This window comes from Fusarium proliferatum, assembly GCF_900067095.1.
Source record: "Fusarium proliferatum ET1 genome assembly, contig: FPRO_scaffold008, whole genome shotgun sequence".
NCBI lineage: Eukaryota > Fungi > Ascomycota > Sordariomycetes > Hypocreales > Nectriaceae > Fusarium > Fusarium proliferatum.
In genome coordinates this window covers 971197-984905 of record NW_022194797.1, presented here as the reverse complement: position 1 = coordinate 984905, position 13709 = coordinate 971197, and the positions used below count along the sequence as shown (strand labels likewise).

Sequence of the window (13709 nt, the reverse complement as noted above, 5' to 3'; positions counted from 1 at the left end):
TATTTAAACGCCATACTAAAGAAGACTAAAACCGCTCCAATATTTGTTAGAAGAATGTGCTCTACAAAGTATACCAACTTCCGATGCGCAAAGTGCAATCATCTTCTTAGCTGGAGAACAGACCATGAATGCTATGAGCATCCAGGGCAGCCGAGAAGAGGATGCAGGATTGCCGTCGAGAGGATAGACAAACCTCGCTCGAATACAAAATGTCGAAAATGTAAGGAGAAGAAGAGAAAACAGGGAGAACGAGAAAATGTCACAAATACATGAGCAGGTGGGGAATGGGTTATGTCCTGGAGGTCTCCGATTCAGACCAAAATCAGAGTACATGGCTGATTTCTGAGAGATTCCCTAACTCCTTGGACATCTGCAAAAACTGGCCAATTCCTCATTATTGTCTTCCATTAGCTTAGTGTCATCAAAAGGAAAACTATCGACTCCAAAAATATCTGGGTTACAGTGATGGTCAGTTTCTTTTGCACTGAGTGCTACAGAATCCTTCAATATTCAAAGAAAAGAGAATGTTCTGCCGCTCCAGATCAGACAGAAAAAGGCAGCACAGAACCTGTCTGAACAGATGATTTTACATGGCTTGGTAAAACAGTGTCCACTCTGCCTGGAAAGAAAGAAGTAAAATGAACAGAGAGGAGAACATAGCAGAATCTCAACGCACTCGTGACGTTTGTTCCCTGAACAGCCGATATTTGAGCTGGTCTGATCGTTGAACACGACTGTAGCCCTGATATCCCAAAGCTAGGAACGGCATATAAAACCCACGTCATCTCTCATCTCTAAGCATCCATATCCTCATATCCAACCCTTCTCACTCTGTCAACATATCCCTTTCCATACACCAAGATGTGCAGAGTTACTTTCACAAAGTACTATTGCGCTATGTGCAAGGATCTTTTGTCTTTCGATCACACTTTGTCATGCCAAGGAATTGTTCATGAGAGTAGTGATCAAGCGAGAGATTGTCAGTTGGAGATTCGGGACTTGGAAGGATATATGCCAGCATCGGAATGTCCTCAGTGCGAGGTGAAGAGAATGATTGAAGAGGACGAGGCAGGCTTGGCAACGCATTGCAAACGAATCTGATGCTGGCCTACACTGCTCTATTAGTCTAGTCACACGATAATAACAGATATACGGACTGAACGAAGAACATTCTTACGATCCCATAGATTCAAGTATGTTTAGATTATTCCTTTCATCTGTGAATGTTATCGAAGTTGGGTATTGCCCAATGTCTCATCCAATCTGTTTTCAAAAGCTCCTCTGCGGTTGGTCGATCGTCAAGGCTGTAAGATAGCATCCATCGTATCATTTCTTTAAACGCTTGACTTTCATTTTCACCAAGAATCTCCATGCCACACTTGCGTCTTGGGTTCTGAATACTTGATTCGAACCGTCCCTCCAACCTCTTTGGGCATCCGCCTTTCTTGCGGCTTCCATCTTTCATGAACCATTGGGATCTGGCTTCCCATTTGTTCCACCATTCGTCAGGCAGAATCCCAAGAGTATCAACCTGTTCTTGAGTAACGTCATCCTCACTCAACAAGAAGCTACTAAGAATGGTCTTCAGTCCAAATACTGTCCAGATGGCATGCGCAAGGCTCCAGATATCAGCAGAGAAAGACAGTGGAGTTGCTGGCTCGAATCGTGCCTCGGGCGGGGATATGTTGAGAGGCGTAGAAGACCCAAATCTTGGTCTTCGGTAGGGATAAAATGCTGTGCCGAAGTCGGCGAGTAGGATCTTTGACTCAGAGAGCGTAAGCTTGTTGCCTCCCTCCGCCATCCAAATTGGCCAGTAGACATGGTCAGGGACGCCTGGTGGAAGAGGTTGCCCGTCTTCTCGGACGACGAGCTCGGGTCTCGGTGGAGAGAACTTCTCGTATATCTGCTTATCTGAAAGGTGGCCGAGAGTAGATGGCAAACGGAGGAAAAAGTTCCACAGGTGAAGGTCTGATGGCGAAGTCAGTATATCGCGATTGTCGCGTTGAAAAAGAGGTATCTCTCACCGCCATGGACCAAGCCTCGGCTGTGAATGTATGCTACGGCCTTAACTATCTGAACAGCAATGTATCTTGCAACTGGAAGCTGAAACATGTAGGAGTCAGCAGCGTCTTGCGCGTCCCTGAGACTGCATCGCGCAAGTGCGGTGACGAAGCATGGATGGGTTCCAATGGGGCCCGTGATGCAGAAATGGTCCAGGATCGGAAGAATGCATTCCTCCCCATAATGCTCTAATCCATGAGACTGACGGGAAATATACCTTATGATATCCACTTCCCGCTAGTCTGGATTTGCTATTCCAACTTTGACAGCGACATATTTCGATGCGATTTCATCGTGGGCAAGCCAGATAGATGGTCGAGAATCCGCCGTATCCGAGTTTATGTACAACGCAATATCGATTGGCGAGATGGTCACCGATATCAATCGGATGATAGCCACCTGGGCTATAGCCATACGGGTTTTCAACGTCCTCTATTGGAAGATACAAGACTTAAGAGGATGACGTTGCTGTTGTTTGAGTGTAGCGTAGACTTGTGTCTGAAGAAAAGGTCAAAAGATGTCGCGAGGGCAAAGAAGAGAGTGTAACTCTCGTTCTCAAGTGCCGAACTGCTAGGCTGCGCATTTTTGGCAAAGCTGATGATGATAGGATGGGGGACTTGCGATACCCAGGGGCTCTGTTACGCATTTATTTTGATGAGAATATGGAGTTACAGGTTACATACAGTAAGAAACCTCAGGCGGCCAAAAGTGGATCCCCGAGTCGTTTTCCGTCTGCTCTTGGTCACTCACTGGCTTGTGGACTGGATGAGATTGATTACAGGTATCTGACCTTAGGATCTGATTCAGAAGCCGACTCTGAATCACAGCGCCAAATGTGACCCAAAGGGAAGGCGATTAAAGACCTACCAGGTTAACTTTGAGCCACGATAGACTTACTCAAGGAATTATACTATTATCACTCGTTATCTGCCATCCCAAAAGAAGGCTTAGACCCATCGATCGGCCCAAGGCGGGGTTGATTTTATAGCGCCTTTCCAGTGGATGGCTCACTGTAAGGCTTGACTAAACAATGGCGCGACTCAAGGCCAAACATAAGCTTCAGCAAACTCAACTGTGAATCCCTGGCATTCACTTCCCTTCATCAATCGTGGCGATGCGACAATCTCTACGGCGAAAGTCTTGCAGTGCTTGCGCGCGCTCCAAGCGTCGCTGCAGCCTTAGTGCTCCCAGGTGCAGACGCTGCGCAGTAAAAGGCATAGAATGCTCATATCCCACCGTCACGCCTGTGCCGCCTCCGCTCCCAAGTGCCTCTGGCAGCCCGCTCGTCAGTGTCAGTGATTTGATAGACGATGCTTTGCTATCTCTTCAGGTGCCCTCTTTCTCCCCCACGACTGAAGCATATGGCATGCAGCTCGACTCCGCGGAATATCATGCCCACACAGCAAATGATTATACGGCGCGCGCAGAATTCTTGGCTCATTTGATGTCAGTGCAGACCACGGCACTGGCTGACAAGGGATTCAATGTATTCATCCACTCGTCACAGACTCTGGCGTCAGATGCGTTGCGCGACGCGTTAGCTGGAAGTGCCCTGCACGCCATGCGAAATCCTTCTAACGCGCGCTTCGTCGATTCTGAGATTACAAGGCGCGCCTCCAGCATTGTCGCAGTCTTATGTGCAGCGTCAATAAGCGACGATACGGGCAACTTGCAAATGCTACCAAGGGTCCAAGCACTTCTTATCTACCAATGTATGCGACTCTTCGCGCCAGCAAGTATCAGCCAACAGACACAGGCGGAACGCGACAACTTTGTTCTTCAAATCTGGGCATCGCGATTGAAACTATCATTGACTTGTGATGATGACCTTACCGAGGCGCGCTGGGAGCCCTGGGTTGAGCAAGAAGCCATCCGCCGCACGCTGATATGTATAGAGCTTGCGCAAGGCGCCTACACCTACCTCCGAGGGAATTGGCCCATCGGTGTCCGGTGCCATCACGACCTAAGATTTAATGCCCAGAAGGCTCTTTGGGAAGCCAAGTCGGCTGCAGAATGGCGTTTGGTCTGCGACGATTTCACGCATCCCTCGCTGCCATGCAATATGATTCGCTTACACAAAGACATTCGCGAGGCAAGGCCTGGTGACTTGGATGATCTAGGAGTCGTATTGCGCGCTGTGGGCGAAGGGCTTGCCGATATTAATACCTGGCTTCGTCACGATAAAGAAGCCTTGCAGCGATGGGGCCAAGTAGGCGCATAAATCACCAGCATCCAATAACAATAGTACATACAAGTCCTCGCTCTTGGGTGATCTGCCACTACAAACCATGGACACCAATGCGAAGAAATTGGCCCTCTCTGTCAAGCCTATCCCTGATCGATCCATTCTTCAACTCCTCGACATCCCAAGCTGACCACACAAATCGACCATGCAAGAAGGAAGCTTCATCCGACGCGCACCATACAGCAAACGCGCCTGGAAGACTCACTACAAACCGTTAGGAATGCTTGTATTGCAAAGGCGCATCGCAAAGCTTACCGTCGTCCCAATTCACTATCGTTTCTGCCATCCCTTTCTCTCGAACTTGGTCTGTCAGAATGGCGCCTGGATGGAAGCTGGTGATCTGGGTTTGAGAGGGATCCTTCTCGTCTGCAAGCTTCTGGATGAACAAGGTCCCAGATTCCTTGGTCAGGGAATAAGAAGACAAGTTTGTGGGGCCTCGGGAGTCATGGATGGCACCCGTTGAGACGTTGACTATATAGTGCTATGGGCCGGGCTGTCAGTGATTTGTCAAGTGAGGGGGGGAGGCGAGAAATAGAGGAGAGAGAGAGAGAGACATCTGGCTTCGTACCTTTCTTTTTTCCTGTTCTTGCGCGTCTAGGCGATCGCATAGTTGATGTAGCGCGCGGGTATTGACCATGAACTGCTCCCACGTCTTCTCCCAGCCTTGATGCGACAATGTCCCTTCAACATTGAGAGCAGCATTGAGCACCAGGACATCCACATGAACACCATTTACGCCCAAACTGTCAAACATCTGATCAATACTGCTGGAATCAGACATTTGACAGACTACCCCTTCGAATTTGGTATCGCAATCGCTGTGATTATGAGCGAGTCTTGCTATCGCCTCGTCAAGCTTTGGGCGAGTTCTACCAGTGAGTATGATCTTATCTGCACCAGCCAAAGCAAAGTTCTCGGCAATGGCGTAGCCGATACCAGCAGATCCGCCAGTGATGAGAACTGTCCTCCCAGCTTGGGAAAGCGAAGGCTGTGAAGGATCTATAGCATCATACACAGTTGAATGCAGTTTGTTGGTTAGTGGTACGGGCGTGTATACGAAAGCAGTGGATTCGGCGTTGTTTGACATGATGGAGGAAGCTTTTGGAGATGTTTGCAGCAGACGAGGAGGAATGCCAGGTGAATCCAAGACCCAGCGACGACCATTTTATAATTGAGTGTTTACTCGCAGGTATTTTGATGGGCGGGAATCCGTGCATATCTTGCGGACTATTCTGGATCTCGACTGCGGAAGTCCGTAACAGAGAGTGGTCAATTGTGGATCTGACGACGAGAGCCACATTTGACCGCCGTTACAAGGATGAAAGGGCGTTACCTAGAAACGCCTTCTGGTGCCACTCAGGTACGACAGGTGACGTTAGAGTTTGGGAGTCTGTCGTCTGTCGGTGTAAATTGATAGAAGCTTTACAGTGCTCAATCAATAACGTGTCCAGCGATTGTTCATTTAACACAAAACCTCTCGTCATCCACTCTCCTCTTGATACCATATACTGGCTCTTCCAACCTTCTCTCTAGCACCCATCACAACAAGTGCAAGACTAACATCATGGAAAGCTTGTTCTACTCGCCATTTATTACACAAGATGCGTTTTCAGTAGATCTTCCTATGAGAAAGGATGAGAAGAGTACTCTCGCGCCTTACGAAGCCCGTTATGGAGTCGATGCTGTCTTCCGCGGTGATGTTGAACTACAGCGGCACGAGATTCTTCATTACATCCGCGGCCGCCTCGAAGCCAAATACATTCATCGGATATGGTATACCCAATTTAATGGAATGCATACCAAGCGCGATTTAGAAACCATCCAAGGACATTCAGCTTTGAGCTTCTGCAACAAGACTTTTCCCATCTTTTTGTTCTCGGATCGCATCAGCTCCAGCAACAGAATTCTAGGGCCCCTAATCCACATCGCCGTGCTCAACTACATTCATCGAATCTATTTCAAGCCTTATCGTACTGATATTGAGTATGATCAGTTCTTGGCCAAATTGCTTCGGTTGGACTCTATTGCACTACTTGATGATTCTTCGGCAGCCCGCATGGGATTGGTACTGAACCGAGCAATCTGCACAAGGGCCGATCGCGCCTTGCTTGATGCTGACGTCCCGGGACGCAAGCTTTATTCTATCCGCCCATTGTTTCGAGCTTTGTCTGTCGTCATACGGCAGAGTGACTACCCGAGCTGTGGAGTCATCTCGGATATTTCTCAGCTACGAGTTTTTCTTGTTCTCACTGGGAGCACGGATGGGTTGCACTTAGACATCCACTCCGAAATCGACTTGCTCAAGGATGTCTCTGAGCCTATTAGGCTTGGACCAGCGCAAGGAGTTCGAACAACCCTCGGTACGGTAACGGCATTGATTATGAGGCTACAAGAGCGAGAAGACGGCATTTCGGGCCCCAAGCCGGACCCGCTTGAATTATCAGACGACCCCAAGATGCATAAGCATCTATACGTGCTGGAGCGGTTCCAAGCAGAGAAGATGGGATGGGGAAAGCGTCCCTTGAAGGGACCAAGCTCTCAATGGGTGGACACGGATAAATATCCTATATGGACTGGCGAGGGTGCTCGTACGGATGTGTTAAGAGCTTGCCTGGATGCGACAAGCACTGAACATGCCATGGTCTGCAAATGCCCGTGCCTTTGAATTCCCTCTTGACTCAGAATCTTTGAGATTGTTATTTTTGAGAGGCTTTTGATTGGGCCCTATCTACCGGAGCATTGCCATGCCCTTCTTCAATCCTTTCAGCTTGTTTGTCACTCGGCCTCAAGCATTCTTCATGTGCGAAGTACGCGGGACTCCTGTATATATAGCCTCAGATGTAAAAGGTCGTCTTATCCTGGAGATTGTTTGACTATCATCCTACGAATGAACGCCTTTTAGTTCCGTATTAAACCTCCTTCTTAACTGGAATACACTCCATGAGCCTAACCTTGTCCCTTTGCAACGCGTCTTCAAGTGAAGTAAATGGAACACCAAACCTTTTCTGGACCTCTTTGGCCCCTCCTTCAATAAAGCCAAAAGGGTTCATTTTGGCAAAATGCTGAAACATGTGACCATGAACAGCAATGCCCAACTTCTCCACGTCATCCGGAGTACGCTTCACAACCCTGACATCCCTACCGCTGACCTTGACCAGGATATCGCGGATCTGCTCAAAGTCGAACAGTTCATTCCCAAGGTCAATTTCTTGGCCTCTGAATTTGGTAGGATCCTGAAGGGCTGCAGCAGCGTACATCCCCACGTCGTGGGCATCAGTGTAAGGGAGTTTGGCACCACCAGTGAGAAGATCGTCGATCTCGCCATCCGTTGGGAAACGGGGAAAGTTGCTATAGGCGCCTGGGATAAAGAAATCGTAGTGGATAAGTGCAGGTCGGAGAATAGTGTGGGATTCGAACTTTCCTGTGCGAACAATATTCTCGACCTCATATTTAGAAGTGTAGTATTCATGGAGATGAGGGATAGCTTTGACACCTTCGCTATCCCATAAGTCTTTTCGGTTTGTACAAATGGAGGTAGCGGCGATGAGGTTCTTGACACCAGCTTTCTCGCAAGCTTCGACGATTGTTTTGGCCTGAAGGACCTCTAAGCCAGGGAAGGAAACGGTGTTGAGAAAAGCGCCTTGACAGCCCTGAGCAGCTTTGAAGATATCTTCGAGGTTCTTGCTTTCTCCTTGGAAGAGAGTAATGCTTGGGTCGTTAAGCAGGGCTGGGATCTTTTCGATATTGCGGACGATAGCATGTATCTGGTGGCCAGCTTCAAGTAGGTGCTTGATGACCCATTGGCTTTGCTGGCCAGTGGCCTGGGTGACGAGATAGACAGACATCATAGTATTGGTTACAAAGAAATTGTGGGAGTGAAAGTGTGATAATTAGAGATAGTCTGAATGGCTGAGTAACTGCCCTCTGGTGATGCTTCAGCGGTATATATAACCTGTATATGCTCTGGGGCCCTGACCATGGTCAAACAATGGTCTCATTCCGCAGTGATTTCTAATGTACTCTGAGTCAAATGACGAGTACATGATCCGGGAGTTCTCTGGAGACGGAGTCTTCGCAAGCATGTTAAAAGTCCGGTGGTCTTCGAGGCTTGGCGTAGGCAAGTGTCCGATCTTAGCTTCGATAAAAGTTGCTTCCAGTGGGGGACATGATGACGGGGGAATGTCGCCTCAGCTGGTCATTGGTGCTTCTAAACTTAGTGCTGATGACAAATTCCCGGTATGCTTATCATCTGAGAGACCCCATCACCAGCAACTTTGACCGAGAGATTGAAATCTTACTGCTTTCATCTACCGTGCGATATTTGGTACCGGAAACCAAATCAATCGGTGATTCGGGTTAATTTGTTGACATGAAACCCCGAAAAAGCTGTTGGACTTGCGCAGGTGAGTGTCGGCGAGGCTGGCAGCGAATTGGTCATCACTAAGCATCAGCATCAGCTCGCAAGATTCAATGCGACGGAGTCCGACCGAGTTGTAACAAATGCAAGCGGTCTCAATTAGTCTGTCAAGGCTATGAAGCTCGGTTATCATGGCCGAGAAATAATGACAGGAAGCGCGCGATAGTATGCACTACAGCAACGCAAGCGCCTGTATCCTCTCGAAAGACAGGCGAGATCCCCATTCGCCTCTTCTTGATCAATACATCATTTCGCGATGTCGAGCTACATAATCACCTGTCCTCACAGTATGACCAGGCTCAGCCACACATCCAGCCTCCAAAGTCACTAAAACAGTCCGCGATATATACCAATCAGAATGAACTGCTAAATTACTGTGAGGGCTACATCACATTCACGATGTCCACATCTCCTGACTTGTATTAGTTCATGACCTAGCGCACTTATCCTTGGTCACCTTCAGCACGACAACGGCTGGTATCCGTGATGCACTCCTGAGAATGGCCATGATCAACAACAGTACTTCGTCCTCGGCTCTTCTGCATGCTATGCTAGCCTATTCCTCCCTTCATCGCCATGGCCTGAGCGAAACAGCTCTCAGGCTCAAAGTTCAGGCACTCCATCTACTATCAACCTCTGCCGAGGATGGTCAACTGTCCTTGGTGAATGCCTCCCTGCACGTGGCTGCTTCCATGCTCCTTGGATCATTTGAGGTACGTGATCCCAGAGCCTATGGAGACCCTGCTGATATTTAAGACTTTACGCCCTTCGGAGAGCTCAGGTGAATGGCTGTGGCATATTTGGGGCGCTGTGGACGTCATTCAAGCTACTCAACTCAGTCATCGTTCTTCGGAGAGTGAAACCTACGCTCTCATTGACTGGGTCAACTATCATCATACGCTCTCACGTTTCAGTACGCAGCACTGGCAACACAAAGCACTGGCTCAGAAGACATTCATCAAGCCTGTCCAACGCTCCGATCACCTAGCCACTTCTCAATTATCGATCTACAAACCTGTATGCTTGTTACGAGAACTGATTTCGATTCCAGCAGCTAACAGACCCTCAGAATCACCCCCCTATAGATCCAACATCTTCAATAATGAGCCTCCTCTTTGATGCATGCGATATCATAATAGATCCACAAGATCCGAAAAGCAACAGTCCAGAATATCGCAAATCGCTCCAACGGCTCGAAGCGCAGGTCGACGACCTTATCGCCAGCCCGATCCCGAACAGTCTGAATCCCGAAAGCGCGGTGGCCTTGGAACTTTATCGCGTAGCAACCCGGATATACATAGCGCGCGCTTCACAGAGTCCATGGGAAGCACCCGCACTTCTAGACTCGCTGATAGACGCACTATTTGAGGGGCCAGTGGCATCGTGTACCTGCATTCACTTCTTTCCTCTGCTGATTCTCGCATGTGAATCAGGGAGAGACGATCAGCGGGTAGCGATTCTTAACTTGATTGACAGAACTCAACGCGATGCACGGACCAGAAGCATGAAGGCCGTGACGAATGCTATTCAGGCTATTTGGGTGCAGCAGGACCTTCATGCTGATGATGAGGTGTTGGTGAATTATATGGATCTTCTCAGCATTGGGATCAGCTCAAGTAGCACGATATCCTCTTTTGCGTAACATTTAACTGGTAGATTCAGTAGAAATGCCATGAACGGCAACACATTGGGCGAGATGCGTGATCCTCGAGGTTCGGTTCCGATCAAAAACATGGAATCAGGATTCTTATCTTGCTTTAAAAGACGAATGACCATGTCTCCTCGTGCCCCGGACTTTCCTTCAACATCGAGTAATGGCCCGGCCCGAATCCTTCGCTGACTGGCGATCGTTGCAACATGATTTGCTGGTGTTGATATCTGGCCGCTGAAGGGATTTTCCTTTATCAGTTAGCCCCAACTCGGCAGTGAGACATGCGCCACCTGCTCAAATGTCTTGTGCGAATATCAATGTCCCATTGGTTAGCCACCTTCCTAATGCAGACGCCATGGTAACTTGAGATCAGACATTGATGTAGCATTGGGATTTTCGCAGTGATGAAGCGATCACGAGAGCTTTTTGGGCGCTTGGAAATCTCCGAGAGGGCTTGCCAAGATGATGGCTTCTCCCAAATGCCGGAGATGCATTTCGCTTGGCATCCGAATGCCTTCGAGGCACTACGTTACTTCTACCGTGGGATGATTTACCTACATCACCTTGCTGGGCAGTTCGGAACACCAGGAAGAAAATTCTCGGTGCTCTAGCCTACTCGCTTAGTTCAATAGGTAGTCACTCGCCGTGCCAGCTCACTAGCCCGGTGCCCTCATCACGCTCTTGCGAATACTACCCCAGTTTGCAACTACGATAAAAGACACCAGATTACAGAACAAATTCCGTTTTGGGTTACATCGTCACTACCAGACATAAATCAAGTGACGTGCGACGACGTACCTTATCTCGATGTTTCTTCTGCTGTCGCCAACCTTATCGGAGAAAGACTGTTCATCAGCCCTACTGTCAAATCAAGGTGACTGTGAATCGCAAGCGAGGATATCACACGACTCTAACTCATGAGTACGTCGCTGCAAAGTATCCGGCTTCTTTATTTCCGGGAGGTTTTCGCCAGGTGTTGGTGACGGTCGCTATGATCGTCCTAAGTGCTGAAACAGATCTGCAACGTTGCAACGGACCAGGTATGACCGCAGTCTCTCCATTAACCATGGCTACAATCGCCTTTCTGCTGCATTTCAAGTCATTACAGCCTTGCAAAGTCACTTGAGTATTCTGCACATGTTCTTTCTTCAAACGCTGCAACTCAACATGTCTTTCAACATCCTGCTGAGACGAGTTGATGACTTTGGAGAATGACGAGTTCTGTTATCTACAGATACTGCATTTGACGAGATGTTCTTAAGAATGATTCCAGACGTATATAATGCTCTCTAGAGCCAGGTACTGGGTCAGAAATGATCAATCAAGATTACAACATCGAATCACAATCTTACAACATTTATAAACACTTCCGCTAGCGCATCTTAACATTCACAATGGTCGCACTCGACGATATGACTTCTGGCATCCCCGCCCTTGTTGTTCCAGCCAACAACGATGACATCTCCGAGGAGGCAACTGGTAGCGTCAACGCCGTTTACTTTGTCAACTGGTTCGTCTTCCTTCTCACGTGCTCTTGGTTCATTCACTCATCACATGCAGGGGTATCTATGGGCGTAACTATCAACCCCAGAACCTTCCCGCATCGCAACTGACTCACGTGCTTTATGCTTTCATGAATGTGAGAGCCGATGGCACTGTGTATGTATTTACATATCACACTCAATATTTACAGGGCGCTGACAGATTGCAGGTATACTGGTGACTCGTATGCCGATCTTGAGAAGCACTACACTGGCGATTGTAAGCGCAGCTGCTTGTTGATACTGGATAATGATACTGACTCAACACAGCTTGGGATGAGCCCGGGAACAATGCCTACGGATGCGTCAAGCAGCTCTTCCTCCTCAAGAAGGCTAACCGAAAGCTCAAAGTCATGCTTTCCATTGGCGGCTGGACCTGGTCAACCAACTTCCCTGCTGCCTCAGCCTCAGCTGCTACCCGATCTACCTTCGCTAAGAGTTCCGTTACTCTCATGAAGGACTGGGGCTTCGATGGTATCGACATCGACTGGGAATATCCCGCCAACGCTACCGACGCTAGTAACATGATTCTTCTGCTGCAGGCCGTGCGCAGTGAGCTAGACTCCTATTCTAAGCAATATGCCAATGGATATCACTTCCAGCTTTCGATCGCTGCCCCTGCAGGTCCTGACAACTACAACAAGCTCAAGATGAAGGACCTCGGGTCGGTTCTGGACCATGTTAACCTGATGGCGTACGACTACGCCGGCTCGTGGAGCGCCTTTTCGGGACATCAAGCTAACAAATACGCCAACACCAAGATCCCCAACGCAACCCCATTCAACACCGACCAGGCTGTCAAGGCTTACGTCAACGGTGGCGTCCCGTCCGCCAAGATGGTTCTCGGTATGCCCATCTATGGTCGGGCATTTGAGAACACCGCCGGCCTCGGACAGCCATACTCTGGTGTCGGATCTGGAAGCTGGGAGAACGGTATCTGGGACTACAAGGCTCTGCCCAAGGCTGGAGCCAGTCTTGTCTATGATCGTGATGCTCAGGCCTCTTATAGCTATGACTCCAACACGAAGGAGCTTATTTCTTTCGACACCCCTGGTATGGTCGAGAACAAGGTCCTTTACATCAAGAACCTTAGCCTTGGCGGCAGCATGTTCTGGGAGGCGTCTGCTGACAAGACTGGTGCTGACTCGTTGATCGGCACCAGCTCCAAGAAGCTTGGAACTCTCGATAGCACTAACAACTGTTTGAGCTACCCCAACTCGCAGTACGCCAACATTGCCAAGGGGCTTTCTTGAAAGGGCGGTGGCAACATGATATGTTCATGAGAACATGAAATGGTAGGGGGCTGGCTATTTAGGACATACACTCACGTACACTCGAATTACTGTAGACAATCGCTTTATACACCAATAGACATTCGCTTGGCATTACTTTCCGATGATGTGTAGTCGGCATACTGTCACGACATCACTGTGCAAAGGAGGTCATCCAATCAAAGTGAGGCAGATAAGGAGTCAAACGCATGCTTAGATCGTTACACTAGGAATCTCTAGGACTGATCAAACTGGACATCTCTGAACAATCGGTTCACCCGCGTCGAGTAGTTAGGACAGTGCGCTATCCGACAGTGATATCAAGCGGCCCGCGCGTCGCATAATGCACTTGATAAGCGGATAATCTATGCCTTTTTGAAGAGCTGGTAGTGTTCTAAATACGAGCATCATATAAATACTGAATCCTTTATCTTACGCTACTTCGTATTGGAACGCCACTTCAAGAATGTTTGTTCTATTCACAACTAGGCTAGGTCTCCCCTCCATTTCTTTCCCGAATCAG

General features: G+C 48.6%; 7 protein-coding genes across 7 annotated transcripts; 4 read left to right on the top strand and 3 right to left on the bottom strand.

Annotated features, from left to right (window-relative positions):
* Positions 1–1213: 1213 nt before the first annotated feature.
* On the bottom strand, positions 1214–2112 carry FPRO_14061 (uncharacterized protein; the record flags this gene model as incomplete). Its single annotated transcript, XM_031219044.1, has 2 exons — positions 1214–1968; positions 2025–2112. 2 exons carry the CDS (start codon positions 2110–2112, stop codon positions 1214–1216), a joined length of 843 nt encoding a protein of 280 aa, XP_031084842.1.
* Positions 2113–3175: 1063 nt separating this feature from the next.
* On the top strand, positions 3176–4282 carry FPRO_14060 (uncharacterized protein; the record flags this gene model as incomplete). Its single annotated transcript, XM_031219043.1, has 1 exon — positions 3176–4282. The coding sequence occupies one exon, from the start codon at positions 3176–3178 to the stop codon at positions 4280–4282; it is 1107 nt and encodes a 368-aa protein (XP_031084841.1).
* A 58-nt stretch (positions 4283–4340) lies between these two features.
* On the bottom strand, positions 4341–5393 carry FPRO_14059 (uncharacterized protein; the record flags this gene model as incomplete). The annotated part of the gene is made up of 3 exons (XM_031219042.1): positions 4341–4510; positions 4562–4787; positions 4875–5393. 3 exons carry the CDS (start codon positions 5391–5393, stop codon positions 4341–4343), a joined length of 915 nt encoding a protein of 304 aa, XP_031084840.1.
* A 477-nt stretch (positions 5394–5870) lies between these two features.
* On the top strand, positions 5871–6971 carry FPRO_14058 (uncharacterized protein; the record flags this gene model as incomplete). Its single annotated transcript, XM_031219041.1, has 1 exon — positions 5871–6971. One exon carries the CDS (start codon positions 5871–5873, stop codon positions 6969–6971), a length of 1101 nt encoding a protein of 366 aa, XP_031084839.1.
* A 244-nt stretch (positions 6972–7215) lies between these two features.
* Positions 7216–8151, bottom strand: FPRO_14057 (uncharacterized protein; the record flags this gene model as incomplete). Its single annotated transcript, XM_031219040.1, has 1 exon — positions 7216–8151. One exon carries the CDS (start codon positions 8149–8151, stop codon positions 7216–7218), a length of 936 nt encoding a protein of 311 aa, XP_031084838.1.
* A 1072-nt stretch (positions 8152–9223) lies between these two features.
* FPRO_14056 (uncharacterized protein) lies at positions 9224–10365 on the top strand (the record flags this gene model as incomplete). The annotated part of the gene is made up of 3 exons (XM_031219039.1): positions 9224–9436; positions 9480–9740; positions 9793–10365. The coding sequence occupies 3 exons, from the start codon at positions 9224–9226 to the stop codon at positions 10363–10365; spliced, it is 1047 nt and encodes a 348-aa protein (XP_031084837.1).
* Positions 10366–11768: 1403 nt separating this feature from the next.
* FPRO_14055 (putative endochitinase) lies at positions 11769–13168 on the top strand (the record flags this gene model as incomplete). Its single annotated transcript, XM_031219038.1, has 4 exons — positions 11769–11884; positions 11935–12033; positions 12086–12135; positions 12186–13168. The coding sequence occupies 4 exons, from the start codon at positions 11769–11771 to the stop codon at positions 13166–13168; spliced, it is 1248 nt and encodes a 415-aa protein (XP_031084836.1).
* Positions 13169–13709: the final 541 nt, after the last annotated feature.